The 25593-nt window shown below is 36.2% G+C and overlaps 1 protein-coding gene across 50 annotated transcripts in view; it reads left to right on the forward strand.

Annotated features, from left to right (window-relative positions):
* BTRC (beta-transducin repeat containing E3 ubiquitin protein ligase) overlaps nucleotides 1-25593 on the forward strand; it is a 205379-nt gene that overhangs the window by 84746 nt on the left and 95040 nt on the right. For 3 of the 50 annotated variants that reach the window (XM_035268821.3, XM_035268827.3, XM_078346303.1), the window contains exon 1: nucleotides 21041-21212. The exons of the other annotated variants lie outside the window; for them this stretch is intronic. In XM_035268821.3, coding sequence (XP_035124712.2) covers nucleotides 21144-21212 — 69 coding nt within the window. In that variant the 5' untranslated portion in view covers nucleotides 21041-21143. Of the gene's footprint in view, nucleotides 1-21040; nucleotides 21213-25593 lie in introns of those variants that run through there. 50 annotated transcript variants of the gene reach the window in all.

The following is a 25593-nucleotide window of genomic DNA, read 5'->3' on the forward strand; positions in this document are numbered from 1 at the left end:
AGGCTGAGGTTGGAGAATCGCTTGAACCCAGGAGGCGGAGGTTGCAGTGAGCCAAGACTGCACCACTGCACTCCATCGTAGGTGACAGAGTGAGACTACATCTCAAAAAAAAAAGTAGAGATGACCTGAATTTGCTACATTTTATCTTATTCTGGAAATAGTCTGCCTATAGAAGCGATATCTGAGGCTGATGTGTCTTTCCAGATGCCTGCTTGGTTACTTAAATAATTATTTCAAGTTTTGAAATAATAGACTCCTTTATTGCTGAGTATTTTGATATGTCTATGATACAGCTAATATTTATTTTCAGGCTAAAATGAGGCATTATCTGATATTTAGAGTAAACCAAATCCTCTTATTATGAGATAGTCAGATTTCCTTAAGTTTTTTCTTTTAATTTTTTTATGATGGGTCCTAAAAATTAAACTCTTCACTCTAGGTAAAGGGTTTATTGCTTTATTGTTTTGTTTTGTTTTGAATAATGTTGGATTTTTCCTAATTGACCTAACTTCCACAGTACCTCTAATGGAAGAAGGGAGATCCAAATAACTTTGGGGGCCTGATGTTGCCCCAGTTTAAGAAGCACAAACCAAAAGGATGGAATTGATGAAAACCTTAAAGAGGTGATGGGAACTTCTGCGGATGACTGTCCTTATGAGACAAATTCTGGCTGTGGGAAGTTAAGACTCATCTGTATTCTCTGGGGTCTGGAGAAATACTGTTACTTTCTTTATACTATGAGACTAGCTTCTTGTTATCCATCTTTCTTTGTGCGGAGTAGAGGCCATTGTACCACAGAAGTTCTTTTTGTGCTATTCAGGAATCATTATTGGACATTTTGTGACTGCCACAACTATTTGTACCATCTTTTGCTATTGTTCTGCTTTATAGGGTAGTGTTTTGTTGTTTGTAAACTTGGTATTTTATGTCTACTGCCAAGCTACAGAATCTTAGTAGATATAATTCAGAAAACTCTTTCCCTTGTCATTTTTCATGAAGAGAGAAGCCCAGGTTATTTACAGATGACTCATTGAGGGAAAACAACAACAATCTCTTGACTGTGTGGCTGTTTAGGTATATAAGAACTGTAGTACTTTACCATTGGGACCTGATACTCATGAGTTTGCTCTTCCTGGGAGTGATGTTGAGTAGTTGTGAGCTTGTCTAAGCTTATTCTCAGTCCTCTGAAGAACAAGGCTATTATATTGAAATAGTTATCTGGGCTTTGGGATGCAGTACATCACAATGAAACAGGATTTTGGAGTGTGCTTTCTCCTGCTGGGTTATCTGTTATCTGCCTTTTAAAGTTCTCAGGTGCACCATTCTAATCCTCCAGACCTTTGTTGCAAACCTATTATCTCTGGCTTGGTATGAATTAAATTGGAATTCTGTGTCCCGTAAAATTGACATGAAGAAAAGGAGCATTCATTTTCATACTTGATTCTTTAAGAAAAAATTCAAGTTTTAGCCTGATTGGGTGTAACTTTTTACATGTGTTGGATTAGATGGTCTTAAACAGAAGGGAAAGAATAGCAATCAAAGTAATCTCATTTTATGTTTTTATGTTTCACATATACACATACATATACTACATTATGTCAAATTAGTAAATACAAAGCTTTTGAATATGAATGTAAGTTTTATATTTAAAAGAAAGTATATGATTAGTTTTACCAAAATATACTTGCTATTGTTTGTTGTAGCTTCTACCATTTATATGAGCCATTGTTTGGGGGAGTACCTGTTTTGTTACTGGTAATAAAATATAAGGGAAATTTTAATATAAGAGCATATTTCCCCTAGATTTTAAAAAAGCAGGTCATTATTTGTGTCAACTACAGCACAGTGCAATCTTTTGGGGAGAATTGGTAAAATGAGGATAAAATGAATACAGGATTCCAGCAGCTTGAAAATAACATAGTATTTGACCAAAATCTCTTGTATTTCCTACTCTGGTTCAATTCCAGTAGTCCTGGAAATGTGCCTATGGACTATTTACAGTGAGATTATAAAACTGAATCATGATTTTGGTGACTAGAAGCCAGAGCATGTGGCTACAGCACCCCAGCTGGCAGTAAGCTCTCCCTAGGTTTATGAATGTAGTTAGATGGTCCCCAACTGTTTACAAGACAGCAGAGGTGAGATTTTTGATTGACAAGTCAGAAATGCATTAGATCATTCTCTCTGCCAGTCTCTGGTTCATGCTGTTAAAAATGTCAGCCTCCAAGTTTGAATGGCAGCCTGAGGGCCTTAGAAGCTTTTTGTTTTCTGAGATGGAAACACAAATTGGATGTGTGCCTGAGCGCTTCATCCTGGGCTGTAATTTCATCTTTTAGCTAAGAACCACAAGGTACACGAGCAAAGCACCCTGTAAACAATAATACTGTGGAAAAAAAATAAACAAGGTCGTGTTTCTGGTACGTTGATCCGATGGTGTCCTGACCTCTATCACGTTGAACATCTCCACCCTGATTGCTGTTCCCTTTGGCATTACAATGAGAGAAAGAGAGACTGACATAGGAAGAAAAGATTTAAAGTTGCAGTATCGTTGCACATTCCTTGTATTGGCTATGAAATATTGAACTGTCAGAATGTGACACTTGGTTTTTTAAGCAACCTTTCTTGTTTGAGGTGTTTGCAGTTCATTCCTTTTTCCCCCATTTGTCTGCTTTCATTGATAGGGTTGGAAGCAGTTGCCTTAAATGCATGAAAAGGGACAGTGTTAAAGAGAAGTGGTGCTGATGGAGCCAAACAAACTTAACCCTGGGAAATAAATGTAGGCTGTGGGCAAAGGAGATAAAGTTGGGTTAGTATATTATTAATAGTGGGATTTATGGAACACCCTATTATAAGGAAGAATCAGATTAGGTCGCAGTTCTGTTTTTTTGGAGGCAGGAAGTTGGGAAGGTGGTATTAGGTAAAGAGATCCATTGAGATAATTTATTAAACTGATAGTCTGCTATATGGCAGTATTGCCAGGCCAATCAAAATTCACCCAGCAATTTTATTTATTGCTTTGATTATCCAGTGTCTTCAACAAGTGGTAAAATTATAGAAGACCTTAAAATTTTGGAAAGAAAATTTTTTTATGTGGAAAGTTTGTGTTTATAGTAAGAAAGTTCATTAATAGATAATAATGGAAGAAACATTGTGCTTATATTAGTCCAACTTATGGCACATGAATAGAAAATCTTCCTTGAAAAAGCCACCATATATTTTTGGAAAATATTTTGTAGTAATAAAATGAGTTTTCTATTATGTTTTGAATTACATCTTTTTTTTCAAGCTATGAGTAGGAATTTGTAAATTACAGTACATCTTAAAACAGCATATATATTTGAAAAAACTTTTTTCTTCTAAGGAAGCACTGTTGATCTATGCTCTCATTTTCATCCATTTTTGGGCGTAGAATTTGTAAGTAAAGTTTTAACTGAGAATAACCTTTATGTAGTTCTTCTGGAGTATTGAAAAGAGAGTTTATATTGAAAAGTACATCAGTGGCTGAGCACTGTGGCTCAAACCTGAAATCCCAACACTGGGAGGCTGAAGTGGGTGGATCACTTGAGCTCAGGAGTTCCAGACCAGCCTGGGCAACATGGTGAAACCTTGTCTTTACCAAAAATACAAAAAAAATTAGCCAGGCGTGGTGGCACTGGTCTGTGGTCCCAGCTACTTGGGAGGCTGAGGTGGGAGGATTGCTTGAGCCTTGAAGGTTGAGGTTGCAGGGAGCTGAGATCATAAGACTGCACTCCAGCCTGGGTTGAAAGAGTGAGACTCTATCTTTAAAAAAAAAAAAAAGCAACATTTAGCTTAGCCCTCTCCTCTGCAGATATGAAAGGCAAGAGCTGTTTTGCTTCAGTCCAGTGAAATGCACTGGAAAAATGGTGTTGGTAATTCCTGCTTTGAGGTCATGCTAGAAAGAGAGGAGATAATACTTGTAAAATATAAGTCCTGCTCCTTTGTATCCAGATTTTTGTCCTTAAAAATATTGTGCTCAGAAAGTAATACCAAAGGGAGGGATATTAAGAACTAGTTATTGTTATTTTTAAATATTGCTCTGAATTTTTAAAGCATAAACATTGATGTAGATTTGCATTTAAGCTATGAGAACCCACTGTCTTGACTCAGTAGGGGAGTTTTCAAAAATCATTCTTGTAGAAATTGATCTCTCATTGGCTGATTTCTACAGGATGAATGAAAACAAACCATTTTTTGCAATCTTAGAAGAATAAGAGGAATACAAGTATTTAATAAATGAGACTGAAATGTGCTTTTATGGAGTTTTCTAAATCTAGTAAAAAGAAACTATACAAAATTTCTTCTTCTTTGGTGTATTATGCATCAATACAGTGAAAATGCCTCACAGTTTATGGGCTTTTTAAACCACACCTCCACAATTAATGATCAGCTTTATTATTTAAACTCCAGGCTTGCCTCATGAGCAAACGTCAGTGTATTTATAGAACCATAGAATTTAAGCATTGGACCAGACATCAGAGAACCATCTAGTCACATATGTCTCATAATATAGGAATCTTTATGAAATATGTTTGGCAGGGAGTCATCTAATCCCTGCCTGCTCACCACCATTATTGGTGAATCCAACGTCTTGAAGGATCTTGCTTTCTACTTTGTTGATTCTATTAAAAAGTTTTTTCTTGGCTGGGCATGGTAGCTCACGCCTATAATCCCAGCACTTTAGGAGGCTGAGGCAGGCAGATTGCCTGAGCTCAGGAGTTGAGGATTAGGCTGGGCAGCATGGTAAAAGCTCGTCTCTACTAAAAAATCCAAAAGATTAGCCAGGCTGGTGGCATGGGCCTATAGTCTCAGCTACTTGGGAGGCTGAGGCATGAGAATTGCTTGAACCTCGAGACAGAGGTTGCAGTCAGCCAAGATCGTGCCACCATATTCCAGCCTGGGGCTGGACTCTGTCTCAAAAAAAAAAAAAAAAAAAAAGTTTTTCTCAAGAAGGAAGTAAAGTTTTTTTTCCACCCACTGATTCTAATTTTTCCTTCTGTAGTAATAAAATTTTTATCTTTTTCACATATTTGTATGTTTGAGAATCGCTATCATGTTGCTTATATCTTCTGTTCCCCAGGGTGAATGTTTCTTTTCTGGTTCTGTTAGTGTTTCTTTAGAAAACTGTCAATAATCATTCCTGCCATTTTCTTTTCTTTTTTTTTGAGACGGAGTTTCGCTCTTTTTACCCAGGCTGGAGTGCAATGGCGCGATCTCGGCTCACTGCAACCTCCACCTCCTGGGTTCAGGCAATTCTCCTGCCTCAGCCTCCTGAGTAGCTGGGATTACAGGCACGCACCACCATGCCCAGCTAAACTTTTTTTGTATTTTTAGTAGAGATGGGGTTTCACCAAGTTGACCAGGATGGTCTTGATCTCTTGACCTCGTGATCCACCTGTCTGGGCCTCCCAAAGTGCTGGGATTACAGGCGTGAGCCACCACTCCCAGCAATCCTGCCATTTTCATAACCCATTCTGGTGTTATCCTGCTTGTCCATCCTCATGAATACATCCCACATTTGATAGTGTCTTCATTACATTGTGGCATGCACAACTAGAGGCAGTGCTGAAAAAAATCTGCAATAATATAGTGTGTAAAGAAATCTGGGCTGGGTGCAGTGGCTCACGCCTGTAATTCCAGCACTTTGGGAGGCTGAGGCGGTTGGATCACTTGAGTCCAAGAGTTTGAGAGCAGCCTGGCCAATATGGGGAAACCTTGTCTCTACTAGAAATACAAAAATTAGCTGGTCATGGTGGTATATGCCTATAATCCCAGCTACTTGGGAAGCTGACGCATGTGAATCGCTTGAACCTGGGAGGCAGAGGTTGCAGTGAGCCGTGATCACACCCACTGCATTGCAGCCTGGGTGACAGAGTGAGACTTTGTCTTTAAAAAAAAAAAAAAGTGTAATAAGGCAGAATACAGTGTAAACACATCTTGTTTTGAACACAATTTGAATAATGTAATTACTGCCTAAGATTGCACATACCTCTTTGTTGTGAATGACAGAAGAATTTCCAGGAACTTAGCCTGGGTTTGTTTCCTCATCTTTTCTTTGAAGCCAGAAAAGCATATGTAAGCACTTTGACAAATGATATAATGTAGTCGCATATCAGAGTGGTACAGGTATTTTAAACCTAGCCCGAGTTCCTGAAGATGGTGAACATCTGCTTAGAGGTACTGTAGAGCTCCACAATGCACTAATTGAATTACTCTTTTCTGGAGTTGCCGACTGCACTAATTGAATTAGAATCTGTGTGTGTGTGTGTGTGTGTGTGTGTGTGTGTGTGTAACTGAGATAATCCCAACCTTAACAGGAGAGACTATGAGAGACATGACTGATGGTGTGTACTGTGCTGCTATCTAATGGCAGTCTATGGAACTACTACGTAGTCTCCAGAGAAGAGAAAATACAGTGTGACCTCAGTCTAACCCCATCCAGTTTACTTCAAAAGGTCCCAGGATGTATTTTTGTAATTCTAAATTGAAAAGAAAAGAATGTGATAATTTTTTTATTAAAAATTAAGGTGTGTTTTATTAGGCATAAAGTTTTTTTAGTACTAAGTTGCAAATATTCAATTGAATTAAAAATTTCTTTTAATTGGTGAAAAAAAAGTTGGTGGATCATATTTTTTCTCATTTTGCCTTTTAGTAACATAAGCATAAAAAGAAATGAACATTTTAAAAATATCTTAGCATCACAGAAAGGATAAATGATACAGGGCTTGTTCATATTTTTAAATACAAGTTTTTTTCTGGTTGTTAGAAATACTGAGGTCAGTCAGTTTAAAGGTGTGATCAGATTTTGCTTGTATATGATTATGCTTATATAAAATGAAAAATTGTTACAGAGAAAAATGTTTAGTTACAGTAGTATTAAAGCAAGTTGTAAAGATCGCTGTTGTTCTACTTAATAGTTTAAAAATTAACGTTACCACAAATTTGGGTAAGTTTTAAACCCTCCTAAGTGAAGTCAGTGATTTTGTTCCTTTAAAAGAAAAAAAGAATCTTAATCACAATATAATGATTTTTGTAAACATCATGCAAATGTAGTCCTATGCAACATTAAAAGCAAATACATTGAGGATGACTTAACATGAAATATATTTTGATTCAGTTTAACTCTAGGCATTCTAACTTGTAAAAATGGCCCTTAACAGAAAAATACATATGTATCATCACTTGATTTATGGAATGTGTATGTGTGCATATAAAACCAGTTCAGTAACAGAATAGTGCTATTGGTTACCGTTCTGAGCATTTAAAATGATCACTCTCCACTTGATCACACTAAATATAAAGAGACAAGTATTTAGCATAGAAAAGTTTTCATTTCTTCTGTGTATTTCTTCATTATTAAAATGTTTATATATACCATTATTTTGTAGGCCAATTTGTTTTTCATTGTGAGATTGAGGTACTTAGATTTCTTATACAAATAGCTCTCACTAAAATGACTAGCACATGTAATTTGTACTTTTTATATTGTCCTTAGGGACATTTTACTGATTTAGAAAATCCTTTTGACATCATGTAGATGTAAGGCTTTACAGATAACATGGCCTTCACAACTAGCCACAACTCCATTCAATTCACATAGAGTATCTTTTATTTGCCAATTACTGTACAAAGTATTTGGCATAAATTAAGATTCAGACTCTCAAGGAGCTTATAGTTATTTGTTATACATGTATTAAGTACTTATGTACCAGTCATTATGTATATAAATTATTAGTATTGATAACCAGTAGTCATATGTATTTTTTTCCCATTGATTGATCTTAGGGGTCTGGCCTAGTAGCAGTCCCAAGGAAATGGTATACTTATGTTCATATCAGATATATCTCATCTCAACAAAAAAGTGATCATGGATATTTCAGACTAGTCTATGTCTTAAATGGTTTTCTCTCTGCCTTTACATACCTTCTAAGAAAATAGTGATGTTTGTGATAGGGCTACATGTAGCTTAAAAAGAGATGATAATATTTGTTACAGTGCCTCCTACTGGTAGATCATGGATTTTCAATCCTTGTCTTCAGAATTGGTAGTTCCCACTCATGATTTGGTAGTTAGTTTGGGGCTTCTGCTTAGGATATAACTGAGAAAGAGTCTGTTGCATACAAGGTATAAAGCGCTTCTTTAAACAGTGTATTTCTAGAACCTAAATTGTCCTGGGACCAGCTCTTGATATAAAAATTCATAGAAACCTGTTTTTCACAGAGTGTGGTAACTCCTTGCCATAGTGCTGTAGTGTTAAAATTCACATTGGCCAGGTTGTTCTGTAAATTAAACACTGACAGCTACCCTCAGGGGAACAGCCAATGTATTTATGATGATGTGCTGATTACACAAAATACACTGCAAGCAGAAAACAGCTGCAGAGAATAAACCTCTTAAAAAGAATACAATTACAAATAGCACCCTCAGTATTTCTGGTGGTGAGTGTAGAATACAGCATGCTAATGTAGGTTTCTTACTTAGTCTGCCTGAAAACAAAAAGTCTGAAGGAGATAAGTTAAATTATGGTTGAATGCACATGTGGTGCCAGTGAACAAATTTCCTTTCTGAAGAGCATGGCTGTAAGTGCACAGATTTCAGGTGTGGAGTAGTCTAACTACCCTCCCCCATTCTGTTAGTCGGTTTTATTAGTGGTTTTCTCATATACAGTAGGGCATGGCCTTGAGGTTATAGGGGTTCTAGACATTTGAAAGATATTACACAATGAATGGGGCAGGAGGGTAACTAAATTGTGGTTACCAATTTCTGGTAAAAACTCGATATGTTAGGATTTAGTTATCAATATTTCATTTGAAGATACAACTATACATTTTCAGTGTTATTAATGGCATTGAAGATGTGTGCCCTTGGAATTCATAAAAGGAGTCATGACTCTGTGGTAAGATCTTTCTGATTTCTTAGATTCGGTTTTTCAGGAATAATTGTATTGCAGGACATTGGAATAGTGAGGCGATTGTATATTTGTAGGAATATCAGCTCTCAAATATGTCCCTTTTCATTCCTACATCTTACAGGTAAGAAGATTAGAAAAAAAATTTAGTTTTCTCTGTTTGAGATTCTCTCTGTTAGAGCTTAGGGTCAGTATCTATAAAATATATTTCAACTGCTGAGCATGCTAGCTTCTGTTTAAATCAGTAGAAAATATGTTGATCTTTCAAGACATAAATTTACTCAAGCCAACTGTAAGGTATAGCGGAGGGACATAGTGATTGGAAACAGTTCACTTCACCCGCCTGAAACTAAGAATCAACTCTTCAGTATATGGATCACTGGTATGTAGTGATCGACTATTATTGGTCTGTCTGTTGGTCTCTTTTAAAATCGGTTTGGAACCTCCTGGAGTTATTTTCTTGCTCTACTGACATCAATCCCATGTGGCAGAGGAGTTGTGTATAATCGCTTTGGTTTAATCAATAGAATAATTGATAAACCAGATAAGATTTAAACTGATTATAGCCCCAACAGAATTCCCCAGAGGCCTTGGACTCTCTTAATTTTGACATGTGTGTTGTGTACCCTGAGGATGAAGTGCAGTTTGAATTATCTGCTTTTATTTGCTTAATGACGGGGAGGGTGTTAAAGTCAAATGTTTAATTAACCCAGCAATGGGCTGCGTTGTCACTTACACACAGCTGATTGAGATATCTCTTGGAGAATACTGAATAGGAATGATAATGTGGCACTGGGACGGAAGATTGCTTTTTCAATCCATTTGCTGGGTCACTGCTTTGAATGTCTTATTGGATGAAAGGCATTCAGCCTGGAGAAAAAATTCAGCATTTAAGTACATTTTTGTTCTCTTCCCGCCTCTAACCCACTCCCCCTGCTCAGAAGTTAACTAAAACAGATATGTTCTAGGTTTAATAAGCCATCCATGTACTAGAGATCAGGATAGCCAGTAGCCTCAAGCTACATAATTTCCTGTGGAAACAGAAAAATTCTACTAGCCTCTAAGGTATTCTAAATGTGATCTCTTTTGTCCCTCACATCCTGTGTCCCTTGCCATTATTGTGAGGTTGTCTTTCGTTACTTGTCTCTTGCCTTTTTCTGTATTGTTTGCTATATGTGCAGCTACCTCTAGGGCCAAAGGCAGACTATTTCCTCCTAAAGAAGCAAATAATCCAGTACATTTTTGCTATTTGATACAACTGGCTTCTATTTGGTTATAATTCTGACTAAGTATTGTAGTGAGACTGTTGAACTATTTGGAGAGATGAAAATTTGAGGCATTATAGATTCGTGCTTTTTTGGCTACTGCTATTATATAAACAGTTGATGCTGTGTATATTTCATTTTAGTGAGAGGCACTTTGCTTTCTGTATGGACTACAAACTAGGCCAGGAAAGTTTCTACTATTCAACACCATCAAAAATGCAGTCTAGGCAACTGGAGTTTTAATGACTTGCTGCCCACAAAAAATCCCTGACTAGCTTTATAATCAAATGTAAAAATTCACTGAAGGCATATGAGCAAAACATTAAAAAAAAATTAACCATGTCTTTCCTTCTCTGTAGTTCTTATGTTTCTTCCCTCTATCCCCTAAAGATCTAAACCAGGAATTTACTAATTTTTTTGTTTGCTTTAGTCATTTGTATTCCAGAGAGCACAATAGGGAGAAGGATACAAGATTGATTTTTTTATGTGTGTCCTCTTGAAAGCAGAGTCTGGGGCATGAATACTGTGGGGGGTGAGGGGGTGCGGTTACAAAGCAATAGAAGCATGCAGCTAGTGTTCAGGCGCAGGCTGGACTTTTGCGGGTCAAGGCAGACCAGAGAGTAGCTTATCTTGAGGGACACAAGTAATAGACCAAATATAGAGCAGCTATTTCAGGAATCATGTAGGTCATTTAATTATCCATTATGATTGAGTGGCTAATGCTCTTTTGGCAATTACATGACCTCTGTTATTCTTGAAACCTATCCAGGCCCTCGTGGGTTGAATGACCCACAAGTCAGTGCTCTCAGACTTCATTCCACTCAGAAGGAAAGGAGATGTTGGGAACCACTGGCATTTAGAAATGCCCATGCTTTCTTTACTGACCGCTACCCAAAATGTCCTTTGTACAGCAGTGTTAGGCAACTAGTTTTGAAGTCAACTATTCTTTCATTGTGTATAGGAGCATAAGGTGTATTATACACTTGTTTCCACAAAGGGTATTTTGGCAGGAGATACTTTAATACCACAATTAGCTATTATGGTATTCACAAATTCTGTACTGCAAGAACAACTGTGATATTAAAATTAATGTTTGATATCTGTCAAACCAATTATGTATTACCAAACTCTGAAGTTTGTGTTTTCCGTTTCATAATGCAACAAGTGCTATTGATGATAGCTAATAACAGATACTAGTATATTAGTCATCATTACTAATAGTAATTATAGTGACTGATATTAGTAATAACAGTATGCCATTGATGATAGCTAATAGCAGATTTTAAAATATCATTCATTAAAATTAGCTCAATTTGAATTTCAGTGCTACAGTGATTATTAAATAAAAAGGCCACTTTAAAATTAGGTTCTGATCAAAGCAAAATAATTTGGAAACATTTTGATTTTTTATCACTTTTTTCTTTAATCAACAAAGTATTATTAATATTTCCAAAGAAAACAATTCCTGCTAAATGATAGTAAAATTTTCTATAATTTAGTGACTTGTGAGATAATTTTGAGAAAAGCAAATGTACATGTCTGGTGATTCTTTAAATCGAGGATAGTTGTGGTGTGGAAAGTAATGACAGCATAATCAAATTGTAGGATTTGTCAGAAATGCACAAAATTTTCTGTAGTTAGCAAAATAGTAGATTAGAGGTATATAGCCATTCTCTAGCATTCGAATAATTTAAGACCTAGGCTTAAGAGAAATAATTTTGTTATCCTTTAAGTAGAAATGATTTGCATTGCTGTAGAAAAAAGCAGTTTCTTCTACTGGAGAAAAAACATCTTTTAAAATTTTGTTACCCATCAAAGAGCATTGCTTTAAAACAAAAACTAAGAACAAAAACAAAAAACAACAAGGTTGTTTATCCCTGGAGTAGTAAAATTAGCCATCTTCCCCAATAAATGTATTAAATTACCCCTGGTAGAACTCCAGGCTAATCTGTTTTGGTTTTATTTTTATTTTGTTGTTTGGTGATGTTAACAAATGAAAAATTGAAGACATGAATTGGTGTTTATAACCTTTGACCCTTCAGAAATAGAAAACTTCTCACTCAAATTTTAAATCCTTAGGCCAATACTACCTTAGGGTCTGGCTACTTAGAGACCCATGAGAATACAGTTAATCTGAGTTAAATTTGCTGTTTTCTGTTTAAAAACATATTTTCTCTCATTTTAGTTTCTTCATTTCTGTAGTAGAGATGAACAGAAAATGCAAAGCAGGATTTACAGCAAAAGTTACAGATTAAACTTAAGTACCCCAAATAAGGAGTATAATTATTCTACTTACCGTTTTAAGAGGAAAGCAAGAGAATGTATGGTGTGTGGTTTTTTTTTTCTTCCCATATGTTACTTTTCTTTAAGGCATACCCTTCAAAATCTATGCCTAGACGTGTTTTTCAGCCTTGGGAACCAAAAATTTATAGAAATAGGTGAGAGGAATAGTATTTGTAATTTTAGAGACCCAGAGAGACATTAAGGCAGTATCATTAGTGGGGAAGTATAATAATAAGCCTATATAATAAATTCTTAATAATAAGGAAAAAATGATTAAACGAAAGCCAGTCCGTATTAGAAATATACACCTACACACAGATCTTAATCTAGCCCAGTCTAGCTTTCAGAAATGTAGTTTATTTACTTGAGATGGTTTTATATCTGGGGATATTAGCTTTTATCAAGTTTAAAGGAATCTTAAATTTCTTTCAAGATACTGTTGAATTATAATAAAATGTTAACACCAAAGCAAGGAAGATATCCAAGGGGATGAAAGTCATTTAGCAAAAAGCAATAAAAAACGGGAAACAAGGATAACCGGAAAAAAATGTCATCAGAGAGAAAGAATTTTAGCATACATCCCAAGGGTTCTATAGTTCTCAATCCTATTTTGAGGGAAAAAAAAAATATACACACACACACACACACACACACACACACACACACGAGAAAATCTACAGAGGTCTTTGAGTTACAAAAATAACCAGATGTCCTTATTGGTAGAAGCAAATGTTTGCCTCTTAATTTACACAAAACTATGTGCAGAGGATCTCTGGTTGAAATAAATATTTTTGTAAATATGGCAGAAAAGAAAATCATGGCATGAAAAAAATCTGTCCAAAACACATAATGTAAGGGTAATGTCTTAAAGAGGAAAGCTTTTTTTTTAAAGATTCATATAGATTTAAAGGTAAAAAGTAAGTGAAGATAGTTATATTTTTGTTAACATAATAGGTATGCTTGTCTTTTTATTATGTATGTCTTTCTATCTCAAATCCTCCTGGTGAATTTTAATTTTACCTTGCTTACTTCATTACTTTGTACATTGTTGTTGTATTTTGAATAGTATATGAACATATGTATGAATTGCTTTTTTTTCCCCCCTGAAATAATGATTGTTCTTTTAGTTCCATCAAGAAAAAAACAACCTACAGTAGTATAAGATGCCTGCTTGCAAGCCAGTTTGGGATTTTAAAATATTAACCCACATTTTAATAAATAGATGGAGGTTTATCATTGCATTTGTGCATTAAGCAGGATAAAAATGTAAAAAAATCTACTTGAAAGGGTAAGGTAGGAAGTTTTTTTGTTTTTAAATCAAGGCTTTAGTGACAAAAATAAACCTTTGAAGTTTAAATGGACTATTATTTCTGATATGGAGCATATTACCATAATTACAAACTCTTTTATATACTCATAGTCATTGCTAAGTTGATGTTCAAACCTTTGATTAAGAAGTCACAAAGCTGAATGTCTTCAGACAGCTGTGTAATATGGCTCCTATTCACAAAACAGAGATAACTGTTTTAGCCCCCCACGGTCCCCACATTTATTGCTACAAATTTGTCTTTGTCCTATAGCTAGACTTTTAACTAATGGTGAAATAATGCAATGTTGTATTGTGATATTTTCAGTGACTTGAAAGTTAACAGAAAGCAACACTGCTCATTCATGCCCTTGCCTTGTCACTCCCTGGTGCAGTTCATCTCTTCTATCCTTCTTATCAGAGTATCTCAGTGCTTAGTTGAGCTTGTTTATCTGAAAAGAGCAGGAGGCAGGCTTTTAGGGTGTAAGCTACATGTTCCAGTATAACAGGCACCAATGCTGTTTGACTTGAAAAACATTTGATCTCTTACATTAACAGCCCATGTCACTGTAATAGGTACTACAGCCGGGTTGTTCAGTTTTCTATTATTTTAGCTTGGAAATAACTATTAGTGCTGCCCCAAAATCTTCGTGTATAAAATTGTATATTGGCTGTCCCCCAGGACTCGTAAGTAAACAAGGTGATATGTGTGGCCAGAGGGAGGATATTTGTTGGCTTTGTTTTAAATAATAACTGATCCTATCTGAAGATGTTTTTTGTCTGATACCTGATAGTGTGCTGCATGACATTGCTTGCGTAAATTTGCAGACCTAGCAATATTTTAAGGAAAATTTTTGTTTGTTACTAATGTATGTGCTCAATAACTATTAATTATGAACTTTCATTTGTTTCCTCTGATAATGAAACGTTTAGTTTTTATGAAGCTTAACTTCAAAGATCCTGCACAATTTTCCTAAGTATAGCAGTTTGCACAGCAGTTGTTGAAAATGGGCAAGCAAGAATTTAAAGGGAATGTTTATTAGACTTAAAATATTATTTTATTTAAAAATATTCAGTTGCTGGTATAATTTCTGTGCTAGGAATAGTTTGACAGTTGTAATCAGGTAGCAGTATTAAAAGAATAGAAAACAAAATTCATAAAATCAGATTGATGTTTTCCTCCGCTTCAAGAGTACTTCTCTTTTTAATAGTGGTAGAATAACAGCAGATAATTTTAATCCTTCCTTCCTCTATTTTCAAGAATCTAATTTTTCTCATTCTTATTTTTTTTCTGATACAACATTACCAGGCCTCCCAGTTACTTTCTTCGAATTGAACCTAAATTATATACATCAGCTAGAACAAGCATAATTGGTTGAAAGGCAGCCATCTATCTAGGGAGTTCGTCTAAATACTGAATGTGTCATGCGCTTTGACATGACATATCTGTAATCTCTGAATACAGAAAGCACTTTCTGTGTTAGCTGTAGGTGTTAAAGCAGTAGTGTGTTTTAAGAATGTGTGCTGTGCAAATTCTGGCTTGTGAGGTAATGACAAGTGTTTGCCTGCATAGACAATATATTTTTCCCCGAGGTCCCCACACACCTAGTTTCCCTCAAGCTCATCATCTCTGTCAGGTTAATCAATAGGCACCGTATGGCAGAGGGTCAGTAATCAGTGTCATCGTGCCTTTAAATCGCGTTGAAAATTTGCTTAAAGCCTGGGCCAATTAACATCGAGATGATGAATGGATGGGAAGATGGGAAGAGCCTGCCGCTCAGGGGCTTTGTGAGGAGGAGATGCTCAGCTGTTGAGCAGCAGACACCAGCGAATAAAATCAGCCATTCATGTGAGCTCAGTCCACCCACTCTTAATGATAATGTCAATCTAGCAAAATATATACACATTGGAGTTGTCACAAGTTCATAAATCAAAGGAGTTTGTCAAAGGCATTCAGATTAACGAGGCAGCAGCAATAACAAGTCAAATTTGCATAGAGAATTGCTCGAATCTCAGTAAATTATGATCCTGTTTTTCATTTGATTATTTGCTAATGTCTCAAGAGGGAGAATGATTATATTAGCATGCAAAATCTACTCCAGAAGTAGAAATCTGAGGTATAGAAGACCAGTGCACTATGACAATTAATCAGTTTCTGCATACTAGCATAAATGCACAAGGCCCAGAAATGAACTTCTTTTTTATTATTATTTCTCCTTGCTACTGATCCAAATGGTTCAGCTTGACAGAGACTTTATATTGCTTTAACAGTGTTCTGAATTGTGCCTGCAGGCAAGACATAGTTATGCAGCTATAACCAACCTATCCATCTGCCAACCAGATTGGAATTCTCCTATCCAAGGCTTCCATTAACCCCCACTGACAGCTCCAAACAGGATTAAGAATTTGGAAGCATAAAAAATAGTTGTTCTTTGCAAATATACACAATCCCTCTGCATTTTGAGAAAGGCTGCATCTGTAGTGTTTTATGGTTAGTGTCGGACAGTGTGGTGGGGAAAAAGCCTGCTTGGCAGTTTTTTGACTTCTGTCACAAGGAGTAAGGCAGTGCTAATGGAAGTCCTCTTTGGTTGTCCCAGAGAATGTTGTCCATTCTATCTAGTTGTTAGCATGGTGCTTGGAATTGGTGTATTACTAGAAAAGAGCACTCCTAGAAAGCTTTAACTGGTGGATCTGCTGAGTTTAGCAGTATAGGGAGGCTTTGATGTGGTTGTGGTTTAATAGAGTATGCCAAATGATAAACATGCTGGAGAAGCAATGTGCATGAAAACATGCCAGAGAATATCTTATGAGGACACTTTAGGTCCTCCCTAAAACGAGTCCTTGAATAGGATTCTCTGATCAGCTTCTGAACTTAAATGACCTAAGTTTTTTTCCCCATTGTATCCTAAAAGGATTAATTAAAATTTGTTTATAACATACACACAGTGGTTTTTATGTCACCTTTCATTGAAGAGTTTGAGTGATTTTGTCCATGTAACTAAATTACCTTTTAACCTTGTAGAATAATAATTTCTGTTTTTGTAAATTATAAATCATGTATAATTGGAGGCTATAATTAGCTCCAAGTCACATAATAAGTTAATGGGAAAAAGTATTAATCCAATTACTAATTTACCATTGAAGCTCACTGTACTGTTTGCAATTAGTTACTAGAAATTGGTCTCAAGATTTTTCCTTCATGTGGGTTGTCATTCTACATAATGATGAGCAGATGATTTCATTTTTAAAATGCGTTCAAAATCAGAGTTATAATTCACTACAATTTACCTGCTTTGCTAAAAATGATACAGTTATCCCAGTTACAGAGTCTTGTGGCATAAGTAGGAAATGTTAGCTCGTAGCTTTGGTTATTTTATTTATAACAGATGTCTCTTCAAGCAGGCTTGGGCTCTATTCCACCATCCAACCTTGAGCAACATGCTTATGCAAAGATTATTATAAGTCATTATGAGTGGCTTGACTTTTCATCACTGTATAAATTAGTTTTTTATTTGATTATATAATCAACTCAATTACCCATTTTTATCAGGAGTTGTGTGTTCAAATAGATAACTGAAAATAGTAAATAAGCCACTTGCTAGGTCATGGAGAATATTGCCCCAGCTATGAACCTGCTGTGTGCTACCATCAAAACCTCTTTACTTCTTGAATTGGACAGTCAGAAATACAAACAAAAACCCCTCAAAATTAGGAATGCTTTGGTTAACGGTTGCCAAACTTTGTAAAGGGCCAGGAAATAAACATTTGAGGCTTTGTGGGACACAGGATCTCTCTTGTGGCCACTTACATCTTCCACTGTAGTGTGAAAGCAGCCACAGACAAAACGTAAACTTTATTTGCAAAAATATGTGTCAGGCCAGAGCTCGTAACTGGTGTTCTAAATTATCATACTGGCATTATAAGTGGTGGGACAGTAGGACTGCAGTTGGGCTGCCATTAAAGTTCCCCTGCTATAAAAAACAGACAGACATTTTTAAAGCTAGCCGGACAGTGTGGGTTTAGGGTTTCAATTATTCATTGAATGTCTATTATCTGTATATTTATGTAATGTGTTAGTGGGTAGAGGGAGCCACAAAGACTTTCCCCAGTAATCTTTCAATCTTACTGGTTAGCTGAAAGTAACAGTGCAAACATTTATCTAATTAAGTGCCAGTTGTATGGATCAAGATTAAAATTTACTTAGGGAATTTCCAGTAGACTAAGGTGGAGTAGTTGTATGGTTTCTTAGAGATGACAGTTGAACCTCGTTTTTTTTTTTTTTTGAGATGGAGTTTCGCTGTTGTTACCCAGGCGGGAGTGCAATGGCGTGATCTCGGCTCACCGCAACCTCTGCCTCCTGGGTTCAGGCAATTCTCCTGCCTCAGCCTCCTGAGTAGCTGGGATTACAGGCATGTGCCACCATGCCCAGCTAATTTTTTGTATTTTTAGTAGAGACGGGGTTTCACCATGTTGACCAGGATGGTCTCGATCTCTTGACCTTGTGATCCACCCGCCTCGGCCTCCCAAAGTGCTGGGATTACAGGCTTGAGTCACCATGCCCGGCCAGTTAAACCTCATTTTAAGAATATGTAAGGCTTGAATAGATGAGATAATCTTGTGTTTATAATTGTTGAATGAACTAGATTGGAGTTAAGAATACTTCCAGGCCAGGTGCAGTGACTCACACCTATAATTCCAGCACTTTGGGAGGCTGAGGCAGGAAGATTGCATTAGGCCGGGAGTTTGAGACCAGCTGAGCAATATAGTGAGACCCTCATCTATATTTAAAAAAAAAAAAAATAGAAAAATTAGCCTGGTGTGGTGGCACACACCTGTAGTCCTAGCTACTGGGAAGCTGAGGCAGGAGGATTACTTGACCCCAGGAATTGGAGGTTACACGGAGCTATGATCATGCCACTGTACTCCAGCCTGATGTGACTGAGCAAGACCCTGTCTTTAAAAAAGAATCCTTCCAGCCTAAAAATTTCAAGATCATATCACCTGGTAGTGAGAGTATGAAGAAACTTGCTTACTGGGGCAGAAAAGATGTGTTGAGGAAAATAAGTTGGTGTAATGTAGGAAATTCTAAATGATCCTGAAAACCAGGCCTAGAATTTCATTTTTGATTCCATGGAAATAAAGAGCCACTAAAAATATTTTAGGGAAAGACCATTATGACAGTAATGGTGTTTAAGAAAGATTAATCTGGCAATAGTATTCAATCCAAGAAACTTTTTTTTCCCCTTTGAGACAGGGTCTCACTCTGTCACTCAGGCTGGAGCACAATGACATGATCATACCCTGAACTCCTGGCTCAAGTGGTCCTCCCACCTTAGCCTCTTGAGTAGCTAGGACTATAGGCATGTGCAACTATGCCCAGCTGATTTTTTTTTTTTTTTGTAGAGGTAGGGTCTTGCTATGTTGCCTAGATTGGTCTTGAACTTCTGGACTCAACCAGTCCTCCTGCCTCCACCTACCAACAAGAAAACATTTTAAAATTCACATTATATTTTCTAGCTTTGTGCTGAGCCTCTGAAATATAACATGAAACAAACTGGCCCTTCCTTGAAGGAATTTACAGTGTAGTGTGGGGTAGGAAGCATGTCCATGCAGAGATATAACATAAAGAGATATAAATAAATTAAGTGCCAATTGGAAGTGAAGTTTTTCTTCGGAGTAATTAATTCTAACTGCGGGTTGGCCATAAAGGGATAAACAAAGGCTTCTCAGAGAAGGTATCATTTTAGCTGACTCTTAAATCAGGATTTTCAGTAGATGAAAAGATAGGGAAAGAGACCTGTTACATGTTAAGGGACTAGAATTAACAAAAACACAGAGATGAAAGAGTGGTTTCCTTATTTTGGTGAATGATAAATAATGTCATGTAAATGGTGCACACACTTTGATGGAAAGTTAAGTTGGCTGTCTTATGGATGCTGTACTAAGAAGTTTGGGTTTATCCTATTACTGCCAGGAAGCTATAAAAGGCTTTTGAGCAGAAAAGTAACCTTTCTACAATGATGATTCTAATGGCCAGGTACAGTGGCTCATGCCTGTAATCCCAGCACTTTGGGAGGCTGAAGCAGGTGGATCGCTTGAAGTCAGGAGTTTGAGACTAGCCTCTCCAACATGGTGAAACTCCATCTCTACTAAAAATACAAAAAAAAAAAAAAAAAATTAGCCAGGCATGGTGGTGGGCACCTGTTATCCCAGCTATTCAGGAGGCTGGGGCAGGAGAATCGCCTGAACCTGGGAGGTAGTAGAGGTTGTAGTGAGCCGAGATTGCACCATTGCACTCCAGCCTGAGTGACAGAAGGAGACTCTGTCTCAAAAAGAAAAAAAAAACAATGGTGATTCTGACTCTGGTATGTAGAATATACCAGATACGGTCTGGACCAGAGTAGAGGCAGTAGAAATGGAAAAGTAGGGTCAGATGTATTAAAATAGATGATTAAGAGGAAAACTTTGTAGACCAGAAATTAGCTAGATATGTTCAAAGAAAAAAAAAAAAAGGAATGAGTAAAAACTTACTCTTGAGGATTTAAGTCTAGGAAAAAATAAAAGTTGGGTAAAAGAGTGCTTTAAATTTAGGTGTGTTGATTTTGAGACAGTTCTTTTTAAATATAATTACTCTTTCTTTTGTATTCACCCAGGTTGGTTGTGGAAACATTTTATCCCAAATGCATCTCCAAGATTTAATGCATAAGCTTTAGCAGTATTTCATTTATTGACCGTTTCCTACCCAAACCTCTGTTACTATGTCTGCAGGTGTTACAGCCCAAATGCATCTAGTTTGAAGTTAAATTCAGAGTTGTCAGGGAGACTTTTATTCTGCCCTTTCAACTCTAAGCTAGTAAGCACTAGGCCAAGAAATAAATAAAGGTAACAAGTTGTGTAGAATCTTTTACAGAAATACTTTAATATACTATAGTCCCCACTTATTCACAGGGGGTATGTTCCAAGACCCCAGTGGATTTCTGAGACCACTTGTTTTTTCCTGTGCACACATACCTATGAATAAGTTTAATCTACTAATTAGGCATAGTAAGAGATTACCAACAAAAAGAATAAAATAGAACAGTTACAACTACACTGTAATAAACGTTACATGAATGTGCTCTAAAAATATCTTACTGTACTCCACTCACTCTTCTTATGATGTGAGATAATAAAATGCCTATGTGATGAAATGAAGTGAAGTAAATGACCTAGGCATTGTGACACAGCATAAGGTTACTATTGACCCTTTGACAGTATGCCAGAGGGAGGATCATCTGCTTCAGGTGATCCTGGATTATTGAGCCATGAAGATGGTGGTGGGTTGTCAGGAGCAGACAATGTCAATGATTCATGGTCAAGTAGCATGTACAGTGTGGATACACAGGACAGAGGGATAATTCACATCCTGGGCAGGACAGGGCTACTCAGAAAGGTGCACAATTGAAAACGATTTCTAGAACATTTTAGGACCTCGGTTGACTGTAGTAACTGAAATTACGTGAGTGAAACTGAGTAAGGGGGGACTACTGTAAAGCTGCTATTCATAGAATATTATTATTTGAAGACTCAAAACACATTCTACAATTTATTTACTACAATGAAACTTTCCATCTGAGTATTGGGATTCTGTTGTTCTGAGCAGTTAGGTTTGCTTAGGGTTGGTTTAAAATTAAGCAATAGAATATAATGCTAATTACATTTGATGGAATTTTTCCCCTAACACTTATTTTTTACTTATCTAACTTTTCTCTCATTTCTTAACATTTAATTATGGATTTAATTTATTATTTAATTTTTATTTTGACATAACTTCAGATTTATAGTCAAATGGAAAGAATAGCACAAAGAATCTCCTTACACCCTTTCACATAGATTCACCTAATGTTAACATGTTACCACATTTGCATTATATCTGTTTATAAATACATATACACACTCACATATATCCATTTTTGTATTATTTTTTCCAAACCATTTGAAAGTTATAGACATAATGTTCCGTTCCCCCTAAATGTTTCAGTGCATGTTTCCGAAAAAGAGACATTTTAATAAAAATAATCACAAATGATCAAAATCAGGAAATTGAATGGATAAACAAAACTATGGCGCAGCCAAGTAGTAGATAATACTACTTGGCAATAAAAGGAAAAGCAATACTGGTATTTGCAACAACATGAATGGATCTCAGATATTTTATGCTAAGTGATAAAAGCCAGATTCAAAGGTTACACATGATATAATTCCATTTATATGACATTCTGAAAATGGCAAAAATTATTTAGCCAACAAATCAATGATTTTCAGTGGGGAGACTGTTGACTATTAAGGAGAATTTCAAGGTATTTTGGGAGTGATGGAAGTTTTCATTTTTTAATGGTGGTGGTACTTATACAACTATGTGTTTGTCAAAATTTACAGAAATATATACCCAAAAAGGTGAATTTTTCTGTATGTAAATTTTAACAGTGGGGATACAATCAGGAATTAATATTGTACAGTGTTATTAGTTCATCTACAGATCTTAGTAAAAATTTTCCAATTACCCCAAGAGTGTGGGTTGTACCTTTTTAGTTTCCTTTAATCTGAAGCAATTTCTTAGTCTATTTCATAGCCATGACATTTCTTAGGTAAAGACTAGTAACTTTATGGAATGACCCTCATTTTGGGGTTAACCTGATGTTTTCTTATAAGTAGATTTAAGTTTTGTGGTTTTGACAAGGATATCTCACAAGTGATGTGCTGTTTCCAGTACATCATATCAAAAGGCACATAATGTTAAGGTGGCCTCTGCCGGTTTTCTCCACTTTGAGGTTATTCTTTTTTCATTTGTAATTATTAAGTATCTTATAGAAAAAATATTTTTAGATTATTGGACTATCCTGCTATTTGTCAAACTTTCACTCAGTTATTCCAGTCTTAAATTTTACTTATGTTTTTGAGCTGGTATCTTGCTTGTGATGCCCAGGCTGCTCTCAAACTCCTGGGCTCAAGTACTCACTCTGCCTCCACCTCCTGAGTAGCTGGGATTACAGGCACATGCCACAGCACTGGGCTTACTTGCTAATTTTAGCATCCATTGATGACTCTTTGCTTATATTAATCACTTATCCTTAAATGGAATTTAGCTTGGTGACCTAGGAAAATTATGCACATAGCTTCTTGGGAATCCTCTATAGAGAAAAATGCAAGAAATAACAGTGTTGCTGAGCTCTGCTGGGTGATTTTGGACAGGCTTTGAGAACTATTGCGGTGACAACTTAGGTACACATGGCTATTTCATCATTAACCTTTACCCTCAAGACTGTAGACCTAGTCACCTTATTAACTGGCATTCTACTTTTACTCTTCAGTATTAGGAGAGTACCTAATCCTTGTTCCTGATATCATGACTGTTTAATGTACCTACTTCTATTTTTTGTAACGACAAAGTTGGATTTTTTGTTTGATTTGATTTCTCATGATGGATGACCCAGGGTAAAAGTGTTGGGTTAACCTATATTAAAAGAACAAGCTATACCAATGTTTGTGGGTTCCTCCCTTTTTTTGCTTAAGAGTTATTTTTAACAATACCACGTAAATATTCTTTGCCCTAATGGGATAGAAAGGGGAGAGGAACTCCTAAGGAGCTCTGTGTTCCATCAGTAACACCCTTTAAGCTCCCTTTGTGTTTTCATTCTTTAGACATTTTCATAATATCCACCAGTGGTTATCCATCTAAATCTGATAAAATAGAGGGTCAGGAAGAAGAAAACTGGATATGGACTAGATAGTCACTACTCATGCTGTTAGGTTGAGATCATTATTTTTCACTTTATCATTCAGTATGGAAGAGTTTGCCAGCAATTGTGTATCTACCTGAGTACCTATAGAATAAAAATGTGAGTTATAATATCTTTAGTACAACAAACTTCCAACAAAAAGTAATTAGGCTCTCAAGTTATATGATAACATTTCAAAAAACATAATTAATTTTGAAATACAGGATCTTACACTGAATTAAACAGGTTTATATTATCTGATGCGGTTTTTATTTAAAGGAGGGTGGGACTGGGCATTGTGGCTCACGCCTATAATCCCAGCACTTTGGGAGGCCGAGGTAGGCAGATCACCTGACATCAAGAGTTCAAGACCAGCCTGGCCAACATGGTGAAACCTTATCTCTATCAAAAAAAAAAAAAAAATTAGCTGGTCATGGTGGCATGCACCTGTAGTCCCAGCTACTCAGGGAGGCTGAGGCAGGAGAATCACTTGAACCCAATAGGTGGAGGTCACAGTGAGCCTGGGTGGCAGAGGGAGACTCCATCTCAAAAAATAAAATAATATAAAGTAAAGTAAAATAAAGGAGGGTGGAATTTCATGACCTGAAAAAGAATAACTTGGAAATTTTAAGTTTACAATTGGTTACTGACTTAAGCTTTTATTATATACGACATTTAATTTTGGTGTTTAAAACATTGATCTTTACATTAAAAAAAAGTTAAATATACAACTTCATGTTATGGGTTAAATTTTTGACCTGTCCCTTTCTTTGTTTGATTCTCTTACATAGCATGTATTGCCAGTTGCCTCATTTATCAAGCTTTGTAGTCATTAATTCAGCTATAGCCTTCCTCCATTTTTTGGTAGATGATCTCCATTTTTTTTTTTCCAAACAGAGAGGAGAAGAAATTAGAACTCTGAAGTTCTTGAGTCTCTCTGTCCCTTTCTTTGTAATATAGCATACTTTTTCTTCTTTATTTTTGGAACTTTTATAAGGGATCATCACAAATGTAAAATATCAAGTTAAACCTCATAAGATACTGCTGCTCAAAAGAAACACATTAGGGTACTGGCCTGTTAGCCACAGAGGTGAAAGGGCCTCAGAATGACACAGTACATTTTTTATCTTTCAATATCCTTCAAAATACAATATCTAATACAAACCAAAAAAAGTAAAACTTACATATAGGTTTAGAACACAGTAATGATTGTATAATAATAATTTCATGCTTGTATGAAAATTTTCAGATAAACTCTTATGTTAGAAATAATTTCTGAACTTATAAATAAAGTAACTGTCCAGTTAGAATGTTATAACTATATGTAATGTAATGAACATATTAACAGCAATTTTGTTGTTATTGTTTTAAGATGGAGCCTTTATCTGTCCCCCAGGCTGGCCTGCAGTGGCATGATCTCGGCTCACTGCAACCTCCGCCTCCCAGGTTCAAGTGATTCTCCTGCTTCAGCCTCCCGAGTAGCTGGGATTATATGCATCCACCACCACATGCAACTAATTTTGTATTTTTAGTAGAGACGGGGTTTTACCACATTGTCCAGGCTGGTCTCAAACTCCTGACTTCAGGTGATCTGCCCACCTTGGTCTCCCAAAGTGCCAAGGTTACAAGTGTGAGCTACTGTACCGAGCACAACTGCAGGGTTTTAAATATTAATGTTACTAATGTCGTTGCTGAAAATGGAACTCAAATATTACATAATTTGGATTTTCTGTATTTTGCCTTATAGTGATTTACGTATGTTGACTAGCAGATTTTTGGTACTCATGAACTCATTTCAATTGGCTTGTTGTTTTTTCTCCTCCTAAGTATATAAAAACCCCACTGACATTTTAGGGTCTTCTAGCTGCTGTTTGAGGTGATAGTGCAAAGGAATGGACTCTAATCCTAAAATGTTTTATTAAGTCCTATGCTACGTTTATTGAAGAAAATAAAATCTGAGAAGAGGGGGAAGAGAAATAACTATTTTTAGGGCCCAGACTTGGATACCTGTCCCAACCATACATTTACTACAATTGAAAACTAATTATTTAAAAG

This window comes from Callithrix jacchus, chromosome 12, assembly GCF_049354715.1.
Source record: "Callithrix jacchus isolate 240 chromosome 12, calJac240_pri, whole genome shotgun sequence".
Taxonomy (NCBI): domain Eukaryota; kingdom Metazoa; phylum Chordata; class Mammalia; order Primates; family Cebidae; genus Callithrix; species Callithrix jacchus.